The sequence below is a fragment of the Sphaeroforma arctica genome (genome assembly GCF_001186125.1).
Source record: "Sphaeroforma arctica JP610 unplaced genomic scaffold supercont1.1346, whole genome shotgun sequence".
In the NCBI taxonomy this organism is placed as follows: domain Eukaryota; class Ichthyosporea; order Ichthyophonida; genus Sphaeroforma; species Sphaeroforma arctica.
This window is the reverse complement of record NW_014039212.1, coordinates 1-11,956: the sequence shown is the minus strand read 5'-3', so window position 1 is coordinate 11,956 and position 11,956 is coordinate 1. Positions and strand designations below refer to the sequence as shown.

The window sequence follows — 11,956 nt, the reverse complement described above, 5'->3', positions numbered from 1 at the left end:
GCATACACCACTAGGCCAAGGCTACACTGGAGCCAGATACGTACAGTAAGCTGCAGATTCCAAAACCCGATAGCCGCTGCATATGGGCTAGGAGCAATCATCAAAGGGCCGTTAGGGAAACAATATGATGTTTGACGGTGTACATTTAGTAGCGGACGTGTCCGTTAACTTACGCGACGACTTTGAAAATTTCCTATCATGAAAATGTGGTAAATTTAATATATTATCACTCTACGAGATATATTCAACTCAATTCTTAACGAAACGATTATTGACAAGACACAGTAGATGGTGTGGCAGTAAGCCTGGAGAGTACTTGGAGTATGTCACAACTTGGGAAAACAACGTTTGACTCACAGTGCTGCAAAGAGATGTGAGTGAACTTTCAACTGATACCACCGTGGAGGAGTACACGCTGATAAAAGACCATAGCAAGGGGAGGTCTATACATTCAGTAACGTATGGCAATTTAACAACAAATATCCTAGCAAGTGTATAGCACATGCATAACTACTTCAAACACCAGATATAAAGGGGCGCGGATATAAAATATTCCTCTAGAGAATGGTTACACAAAACACACTCTAAAATTTATCTCAAATCCGGCAGCGTGCTGGGAGTGCGAGCCTGTTTATGTAGCAACTGCTGGCATAAATGTCAGGGCGTTGCAAATGAGGAATCGTTACAAAATAAGTCAGACACAAGATCAACATCACCACATGGCAGCCGCGCACACCACAAAATCGGGTGATTATAATCCAGCCATAAAACACGCACTTACTCGACCATACATATCATCATCTCAATATTTATAATCAATGACACTCAATAAACCTAAAGAGATCATTTGTCAAGAGTTTAATTTCAAGGATCTTCTATTACGAGCAGTCATTATATGTATCCTTGAATTTCTCGCAACTTCATGATGCGTGCTCATTGATATCAATCTCTATGTACATGATGTTGGTGAGTGCATTCTTTTGCTATTTAAAAAGAATATTTACAGCTACGCGTATAAACTTGGAAATATCATAATCACATCAGCCTCACTATAGCTGTCACCTAGAATTCCTTGTTTTCTTCACGGTAAGCATTGACAATGTGCCTTGGTATAACAAAATGCTCTTACCAACTGTCAAAGTCTTGCAGACCTGTGAAAGGCATACAACTATCCCTCACCAATTTTTCATACCTTTGCTACGTACTTGCAAACCCAAGTAAAGCTGAATGCAAGTATCTATAAGCGCGTTTGGGTTGGAAAAGACAATAACAATCCTAGTCTATGGGGTTTTTAGGTGGTGGAAGCCACGGATTTCACATTTTAAGTTCTGTCTTGCTATCCGTGATATTGTAAATCATACTTCCCAAGCATTTTCGCTCCGAGTTGAGGATACCCGCTGTTTATACATTCACGTGTACCTTATATGCTCGGAGCAACGCAATGTGAAAGACGGAAAGGATACCTTTGACTTCATGTACTCAGGGCAGATTCTCGGTTGCGGTGTCAATCGAGACTACCAACGTAACCCCGATTCGACTTTGCACTGCTGTACAATTAGATTGGGTTAATGCCGTGTTTTATATTGACTAGTTGGTTATTCCTGGATCCAAATTATATTCTTCACATCTTTTCCGTCTCCAAGGTATCATATTGGTTGGTCCATTGACCATAATAAAATTCTCCCGTCGCATATTTTTTGAAATGGGGATCCTACTTGGCAGCAAAACAAACGGATGATCATAATCGGGCGAACGTTTATTTTGTCCAAATCTCCACTCCATGTCAACAATAGAGAGATACTGAAGGCTGTTGTTGGGTGCGTTTCGAAGGAAAAACTCAGGAAAAATATAAACAGAATACGAAAAGAGAGTCACGCTCCTTGCCTGTTGTAGCGTAGTCTCGAAATATCTGAAGCGGTATGATATCACACGCATGAACATTCGTGATTGTACAAGCATAGCTGCCGTAGTTCCAGTTTGTCGCTCTCTGTAGGTATATGAGGAGGGCGCTCTGGTGGACACCTATGTACTGAATAGTTGGCTACACCTTCACCAGACAAGAGACCTGAGACCACGATGTAGAAGAGAGAAGCTAATTAATGGGCCTGGCTCAGGGTAGTCCAACTTGAAGGATAGTAGTGGATCCTTGGGGATACTTATAGGGGAATACTTGTAGATACAACACACTATTGTGCTCAAGCATTCAACTAGCGAACTCGGAGGCACAACGAATAATCTGAATGTTTCTAGTGTTAGCCTCTACATACAATTTTTTATGGTTTTCACTTGTTCCACTCGTGGGTATATAATGAACACCGCTTTTGCAACTTCCCAAGTTTTGTCTAAAAACACGGAAGTGTAAGACCTCAATACTACCGAAACTTAACAACTTATTCTGCTCGCATCTTATTGTAATTCCCTACAAGTTTAATTACGCCAATTATGCCAAACACAATTAGCCCTAGATAAACCGACACCTTTGTGTTTGACATATGGAGTGTACACAAAGAGCTAAGTTAATTTGACCCGATACGCGAAACTGACGAGTCAACATTTAAGCAGAATGGAATGTTAAGTTAAACTCAGCAATAGCTTCGTATGCACATACTGAAAATGCGCACACAGAGATACAGTTATGATCGTCTCGCAAAAAGATATGAAAGCAATTTTGCAGTAACTCGAGATATACATTTTCTGTCATGGATGGCATTGCAGACTCAGTAGTTGACGTTCAGAGCTTTCAGGACGCGATATCGAGTAGAAAGTAGAGCGTGCTATTGAGCAGTTGCTGGGTATTTATTACTCTGACAAACACTTAGTTGCATATTCTTCCAGAGTGATGTATGTCGCGGCGATTTGTCTTTTGTCGAACCAGCGGCCGTGCAGCTTGCTGAGGCCAGCGGCGGCCATATCAGCAGTCTGTGAAACATAGAGAGGAAGAATATGACGTTAAAGAGTGTATTTAAGGGGACACAATAGGCGAGCGAGAACTATTCGAGAAGTAATTGATGCAACGGTACAGGCGTGCGAATCATTGAGACTATTAGTGTTGCAACACAATGTATCAGTAGAAACAAACATAGAACACAAGAAATGTTTTGTGTCCCTCCCTCAAATGGCACGATGCACAGGAAGTTCTGACAGCATACACACCTACTTGAAAATACTTCACGGGTATAACTCACGACAAGCTAAAACAATATGACGTCCAGATAGAGCTGTACATTACTCACCTCGTATTTGACAAAGACAACACCCTCCAACGATGCCTTGTCAATCGCACAGTGTTTCACGGTGCCATAGTTGTTGCATTCCTCCATTACATCTTCCGTTAAGTCGCTCTCCCAATATTCATCTCTCTCGCTATTGAATTATTAGGATATTTGTTTAAAAGGTCAGCGTTTTTGAATTCAACCTGAAAGCGAACGCAGTCTGCCAGGTGAGATACAAGTACCACGACCATACAACCACCACACTGCTTTAACAGGTGTCGCAGTGAATATTATTCAGATGCCTCAATGTAGCACGTTTACACGCGTGTAGCGACAATTAAATAGCGCGACGCCACATTACGTAAACATGCCACAATAGCAACGCACTCTCACCACGAACTCTCAGCGTCACAACACTATATTCCCACTCACGTTCAAATCAGACAAAGGAGAAGTTTTTGAACCTTATGAATTTTCTTTGAGTATCACATCAGTGAAAAGCAAACAAACCGGAACAGGGTTCACACAGAGACATCCCCGTGATATCATTCGCTAAAAAACATACCCATTAGGATCAAACATATTAGTGAGCCGTAAACACTCGGTCGGTGTCACCGCCGCAACGGGTGCAGCCGCAGGTACACTCACACTGGGCATCAGATGCGGAGGGATGGTTGCTGGTGGAACGGGTACTGGAGCCAAAGCTGGTGCAATAGCAGTTGTCACTCCTTGGCCTATTATAAGACCGTTTGGAGCTCGCTGTGTGAGGGGGTCTACGGCAGGCGCTCCTGCGTCTTCAAACTGTGGGATATAAGTGTCAGAGAATTAAAATTGGGATCGGATTAAGTCAAAGTTACCCTTTTTTTTTTGGGGGGGGGGGGGGGGGGGAGGCAGACTGAATGTGACGGCAGGTTGTGGTAAATGTATATCAAGTTTTGTCATCTTATTGACGCCAGCCAGGGGTGTAGCACAGCATGTACAGACCTTGGGAAGTATTGCGAGTATCTGTTTTGGAACTGAGAGATGAAGATTGCACGAACTTAGGGCATTCGAAACCAGTATTGCATCGTACAGAGATACAGCGTGGCATTCCGACTAACGAGCAGGGGGTACGCGTCACTAGGTGAAAGGGGAAACACGTCGACGTCGCTAGGTGCGGTTACAGAACAGAAGTTCGCGAGTACCAACTTAGGTAGCCTAAATTATGCTACTTTAACTCTAAGGGTTTTAATTGCTACTTCTCAAAGTGCCTCTGTCCAGTGACCAGTATTGAAACTCACACTACACGGAAAGTGGAAGATTTGCATCATATAACTAGATTCTGGCAAAATAAAAATAAAATAATTGCACATCTCAAACAGGCTCGAATCCGAACAGAGATGCTCTCTCTTATATGAATGTACTTACCGATACAACTAGCCCCACGCCCATGAGTTCAAAGCCTTGCATCTGCTCAATCGCCATCTTCGCACACTCACTCTTCTTGTAATTGATATGCCACACACCGGTGTACTGCCCTGTCAATGGGTCGGTGACCTTGAGCATGCTATCTATGTCACCCACAGGCGAGAACAGGGACTTGACTTGCTTTTCTTCTAAGCTTTGGTGTAGGCCAGACACCTGGATCTTTGTTGGGCCCAACGTGTGCTGCTGTGCGACTCTGTGCAGGTTGCGTAATCGTTCATAAATCGATATGTTCTGAGTAAGTATATCTAAAGGGAACAGCACGAACAAATTTTCTCAACATATAATGCGGCTGCACTTGGGATCAATGTGTGACAGCTACTACATACACCTTAGCAGCAGCTACTACGTGTCGCAAAACACAAGCTTGAGCGGATGAAGCATCCTGGGAACCTGACTGTCCTCTCAAGGAATCATTGCCAATTCCATACGGAACGAGCCAATACATAATTCATACAAATACACAATACAACAACATTGGTGAATGCACTCTTACCTGTTCTTCTCGGCTTGCGAGTACTGTATAATGATAGGGACGCCCATCAACCGTGTGCCAGTTAAGGCAATGGCCTTTTCCATGTCCGCGTGCATCAGCAGTTCAACATACGCTACGTGACGTTAAGAACAAACACAGTATGGGGTGTTAGACTGTTTGAGATGTGACGACAAAATGTTGAGCGTCATAATTGGACCCTTACTGCGCGCGCGAAATGAAGACGGTATGAACTTATAACATTTGACGTAAGAAGTCAATGGTTTGATCATACTATCTTGCTTAGGAAAACATATGTTTGGATTATACGACTAACACAACAATAAAAGGAGCCACACTAGATTTTTTTTTGTGCAATACTTATTTAACAATATTTTGTAATTATTGGATACACACACACGAACTGTACATACCGATACCCTTGGATTTGCGGGAGTTCCTGTCTGAGATGATACGTGCTTCCCTGCACATGATCTCATGCTCCACGAAGAAGTCTACCAGGTCAGTATCCTTGAGGTTTTGGCTCAATTGAAGGCATACCACGGACCTACACGAAGTGAATGCGACCGGTCAGTAAATAGTGCAAGGTAACTCCGACAAGGAAATATCTATCTGATCACGGGTGTGCGAGTAATAAATATCACGGGAACATGACAACAGCAGGAAGTCGGAATACATGTAAACGAACCATCACAAACATAAGCGTATGGGCGACAACCAATCGTGAACACCGGGCCTCCTAAGGCTCACCAATCGCATTAGATCGAACTGAATAAGCTGTCCACTAAATATCACACAGACACACAACTTCACTGCCAGTGAGAACGCAGCCACGTTTCGAAAAACACCGACTTGCGTTTTTTAAAAAGCGTGCAGCATCAAAACACACATATGCACTTACGAATACTCTCTCAAATATCTGCTTCACCCTTGCCTATCCAAATGTTCTAAAGATGCCAACGACACTGAGCGTATCTTCTCCGATCGGTCACCGAATACAGAAGGACGTTTGTAAAGAAGCCTCTTCCACCTACCGTTCTTGTCGGTCATTTTCTTCATCCAACTTCCTGCGAAACTCTTCGGGCATAGCCTCAATTATCTCTCGCACCTTCTTTTCTGACTCGGTCTCTGCTTTCCTGTACCTACTCGATTCTTCACGGACTGCGGACCTGTGTAGAATAATAGCGTGACAAAATTAGTATTTGCCTATAAATGCCTATGACTATATACATTTACATTTGCACATGAATACCCGTAGCAGATAGCTACCTGGCCACACAGAGAGGATCATTCCAGTATACAAAAGAAGGGAAACAACGCCTACATCTATCTAAATATCGAGACATAAAGTAGGACACAATTAGAACACAAACCCCACCTAGAACGCCTGGACCGGTCCCTCTCGTCGTCCTCTCGGCGACTTCTATAGGATCGGTCATCCCTACTTCGGCCTGATCTATCCCGTGCATAGTCTCTGCGATCACGGTCACTTCTCCGTGGGTCTCTGTATGAATCGTATGCGTGCCTGGAACTGCGGTCACGACTGCGCGAGCGCCTATCGCGGCTGCGAGTGCGTCTGCGACGGGACGAGCGCTCTCTGCGAAGTACATTGACGGCAGGAACGAGAGGAAAGGAGATGCATTAGCACGTGTACAGTCAGTGTGGACACTTGTATGGGATATAATAACTATTTTTGACGAATCGCAAAGGATAAGACACTTAGATATCACTGATAATTAGGGAACGGGTGTAGATGTCGGCATAGTGTCTTCTATCAGCCATGGTCCAGCACATACACAGCATTTAACTCGACCACAAAGCACGACAAGTAAGTGCTCGAGGCCTAGAAACATGGAAACTTCCCGAGGGAACCCCCCCCCATTTTTTCTCGAGAGGATAATGTCGACTTAAGGGTGTATTTTCGTGTTATATGCGTGGGTATGCGCGCGCGCTAAATAAGAACATAGATGATCGAAAAACCCGGATATAAAGGAGATTTGTCGCACCCTTGTCGCAGAGTCAGGCCAACACCAACAATAAGGGCCTCAGAAGAGTATCCTCGGACGCGTTCGAAGAAACATGTCACCCCGTTTAAAATTGAAGGTGAACCCTATCTCTGAGACTAAGATCTGATAATTGGACGAAGAAATCCGCATATAACGTGTAATTATTATGTCAAGATAGGCCCCCTATGTTCTTAAAAGACCAATAAAACAGCACTTCTCGCTAAAACCCACATTCTAATTGGTAAAACTGCCTTACATTGTGGGCGAGTATAACACGGGACAGAACACCGACTCGATATATGCAAAAAGCAGGAATACATACGTCAACAAGGCAGAAGTCCATTGCTACACTATTTATAGAAAAGCAAATCAAACCTTTCAGCGAATCATCAGCCTGACAAAGCCATCCCAGTGGTCTCGGTGATAGTGATGCGAGGGGAGTGTGATTCAGAATATAACAACCTACGGTATACGTAATAACATGCATGAATAGCAGTTCAGTGCAAAACAACCGGCCGCAGATGGGTGGCTAGGCTGTGAAGTATATGGATTGGAAGTGTGGACAAGTAATCGAATGTGTACCAAAGAGTATACGCAAACAGATACGCATACACGTACACTAAGGAGTGTCCATGTATTTGCGCACACACGAGTTCACACCCAACATGGACGCACACACGGCCCACAAAGCTCAACTGCGCCTGTGCATTCAAACAGGGCAACGAGTATATCCAGCACACATGGACTCCAACAACAGACAACACTTAAGTGACGCCAAGTGACACTCAGCACCCCATATAACCCTACCGAGAGGGCGATCGTTCTCTGCGTTTGCTACTGCGACGGCGGTCACGGCTCGCGCTGCGACTGCGCGTGCGACTGCGTCGAGAGCGTTTGGACTTCTTTTCCTTTCGATCTGATTTGCGGTCCTTGTCCTTGGATGAGCGTTTCCTGTCTTTATCCTTGTCTTTGCTATCGCGCTTACTGCTTCTCTCGGGGCTGTCCCGCTTTCCGTCCTTGTCCTTGCGGTCGGCCTTTTCCTCGGTATCGCTGTCAGGTTTATTGTCAGTCTCAGTTTTCGAGTCCTTGGCCCTAATATACGAACGACGAATGTTATCTTTAGTTAAAAGAATATTGAGTGTACATGGTGTTTCGATTGCATAAACGAAAACACGCCTGCCAGAACTCCATCAGGTTCTAACATAAATGAAGATAGCGGTTCTAATATAAATAAAGACATACAAAAACGACAGTCAGACCACATTTATGCCAATGCCTACATTAAAGCATTTTACTAGACACAGTAACATATATCCAAATTGAAAGTGTACATGCTTAAAGCATTGATCAAAGTTTGCACGACGCGTGTGTATGTGAAGGAAATATATCACGACATGAAATACATCAGTGTCCGAAGATTCTGTGCACACCTGTATTTCACTGTAGAGATAGCATAGGTCATGACCTACAGCAGGCATGGTAGTGTAGGGGTAGAGGTATATGGATAGATAGGTGTGGCTATCGAGGTAGGTATAGAGCTATCTAGGTAGAGCTATCGGTGGGGTAGTAGTGAATATAAGGATCAAGATACAACTAACAAATACAAAATCACATAGTGAAGACCAGAAATGTAATATACAAAAATCTATACTGACTGCCTTGAATAAATATGTAGGGATTGTAAATGAATACATACACCCACGTACATATATACATATATATATATAATATTATGTAGATATTTGAAAAGAATTGTAAATGAATAATATCGATAACTACGCAACAACACCACTGTATAAAAATCACTTTTTGTAAACATACATGAAAAATAATGTATACTTTCAAATAGATCTATATAACTAAATACACATATACACACGTATATATATATATATATATACATTAAACTACAATGAGTAAGAGCGTATATGACTTTATGCACCGACAGCGATCCATTATTCAATACAAGCTGATTATATGCATATATATTTATATATCTACACAATCTCTCTCTCTCTCTCACACACATATATATTTAACTAAAATGAGTAAGTGCGTATATGACTTTATACACCGATCGACAGCGATCTATTATTCAATACAAGTTGAATATATACATATATATATCACAATCCCTCACAAGTGCACATACGCATATATATATATATACATATACATATATATTATAAAATAAAATATGTATACATACATACATACATACATACAGATACACACATATTATATATAATAGTAATATATATATATATATATATATATATAACGGCATGTACACATAGTTATAACAACATTGATGTAATTTTATGTTGTGAAACTTGTTTACGAATAATCGATGAAAATATGGGCACTCGATCCTTCAGCAGAAGTATGGTAATGGACCTATAACGTATACACGCACGTATACACAACATACCTATCGGGTTCTGTATCCTTTTCCACAGTTGCCTTCCTATCCTTGACTGGGCTTCTGCTTCGGCTTCGACCTCTCGACGAGTCAGATTCGCTCATAATTGCTGCGTATAGTGGTAAACGTGTGGTATCGGATATATATATATGGATATATATTTATATAAATGTGAATAAATATATAGATGTATAATATATATACAGATATTTATATTTCTACAATATGTTTCTGAGTAGTACACAAGTAAGTCTGCAACGTTTCAGATATTGATTTATTTCTGTTTTTTGTTATAGTAGACGTCCCCGTGTGGGTTATGTGCGGATAGCTAAAGACTAGTTACTAATAATTTATAATAAATATTGAATCGGCGGCTTTCTCCGACTGTACGTTTGTATCGCACACTTTAGTCATTTTTCCCCAGTAAAAAAAACATGTACATATTTATTTTCATCCGCGTCCACACGCAAGCTCCAACATAGGGGGGCGGGGGGGGGAGGGCAAAAAAGGGCCCCTGCCCTCAGGCCTCAGCGCCCTGTCCCAGTTGTTTTTGGGGGGATTTTTTTACCCTTCTGCTGCAGATTTTGCCGCCCTGCCGTGGTGCGCTGACAGCACTAGTCGCGTGTCACAGACAGTCCGGAGACTAAAGTCACAGTCTGCGTTCCCACGAGTTCCGGACTTTCACGGGAATAGTGGACAATTATAAATTGGCTAAATTTATAAGAGAAGTTCGGTACTTTACGAAACCGAGCTTGGCCTATAGTTATATTGCCAATATATTTATTTATGGAGCACAGCAGGAGTCAGGAAGTCCTGAACCAGGAAACTCAAGCCAATTTTTTTTTGGATCAATGATTTTCAAAAATTCTGCTAAAGCACTTGTGAGGTTGAGAGTTATCCAAAAATGCAATAAAAAAAATTTCGGCGAATTTGAAAAATGGGTGCCTATATTGTTTGTATTTATGTCCCATACGGGTCATATGTTCCTGATTTTTCAGCGTAGTCCGTTGTGAGTATATTTTTAAATTTTCTCTCTATAGATAGAGGGACATTTTGTGTGGCATATAATAAGTTTATACATGTGGACTGAGTTTGAGGTGTTTTGGGCAGTCTAAAGTCTCTTTTAGGACCGAAATGTGCCTATTTAAGGAAACGGCGAATTTCAGAATCCCAAATTTGAAGAGAAACAATATTCGAAATATTTCAACCGGCTTCCCAATTCCCATAGCCCCCTAAATTATACAGGCTTCGGTTTTTAGCTCGACGAAATAAAACCCGATTTGGACTAAAACTTGATGGTGTATTTAGCACCAATGCACCATACGTGTACTATTTTAAAAAAAAATAGTGTTTTTTTACTATAAAAAACAAAAATTGTATTTAAATATTATTGCAATATTACGTAATTACGACACTTTGCGTATTAGGCATTCCGCCAATTATTACTGCGTACGTTGTTATCTATTTATATCGGACATACCAAGTGAAGTCCGGACAGTGAGCAACCCTTAAAAAATCTATATCAGACCAAAAATTGGTCCGTAATAAATACTATAGGTGGAAGGTCTATTCGAGTATCGTAGTGTATCCAGTATCGTGTCGCGATCACTATCGCTTGAGAAGCGTTTGACTGTTTGAGGGAGTGCTAAGCGTAGTGTATTTACGTGTGCATCCCAAAGGATAGTACAAGCTTACAAGGCCTTGTTTCGTACAGATTCCGAGGCGCTCATAGGCTACGTACCGAGATTATGAACTGAGTGCAACACATTGACAGATTATAACCTCCTGAATAACGCCAATCAAGATCAAATCTTCACAATACAGTTACTTCATATACAAATAAATAGATGCACGATATCGGTATGATAACTAAACCAAGACCACTGGAAGAAGGTGTGCCGGCTCTAGAAATCATAACACCCACTGGGAAGTTCAATGTCACTTCACATCCGAAGATGGCGGTTCCACGAATGGATACGGAAGGCGAAGGCATTGAGGACGAAGGAGAATTGCTCATTAAGAAACAAACAAGGGTGGGGCCCTATCAGTTAGTTGAAATACTCGGCACTGGTTCAACAGGTAGGATTCCTCCGTGACTTGCTTCAATACATATATGACGACTTAGATGTGTGCGTGTATCTGAATCTCAGATATCCACAGACGCACAGACACATACATACATATGTACAAAAACAGTTAGACACCATAAACATACATAAACACATAAATATACATACTTAAGCACAAGCACATACACACACAGACACACACACAATTTATATAAATATATATATATGTATATATATATGTATATATATATATATAATATATATATATATAATGTATATATATATATATA

General features: G+C 41.6%; 2 protein-coding genes across 2 annotated transcripts; one reads left to right on the top strand and one right to left on the bottom strand.

Moving 5' to 3' along the window:
- Positions 1-1,866: 1,866 nt before the first annotated feature.
- SARC_10677 (hypothetical protein) lies at positions 1,867-9,952 on the bottom strand. The gene is made up of 11 exons (XM_014295273.1): positions 9,607-9,952; positions 7,983-8,267; positions 6,548-6,766; positions 6,204-6,338; positions 5,583-5,716; positions 5,173-5,284; positions 4,620-4,872; positions 3,778-4,013; positions 3,234-3,363; positions 2,690-2,919; positions 1,867-2,065 (listed from the first exon to the last, which is right to left on the bottom strand). Exons 1-10 carry the CDS (start codon positions 9,699-9,701, stop codon positions 2,800-2,802), a joined length of 1,719 nt encoding a protein of 572 aa, XP_014150748.1. The 5' UTR covers positions 9,702-9,952; the 3' UTR covers positions 1,867-2,065; positions 2,690-2,799.
- Positions 9,953-11,157: 1,205 nt separating this feature from the next.
- SARC_10676 (hypothetical protein) lies at positions 11,158-11,678 on the top strand (the record flags this gene model as incomplete). Its single annotated transcript, XM_014295272.1, has 1 exon — positions 11,158-11,678. A coding segment is annotated over exon 1 (234 nt), but the record flags the coding sequence as incomplete, so codon positions are not given.
- Between the last annotated feature and the right edge of the window lie 278 nt (positions 11,679-11,956).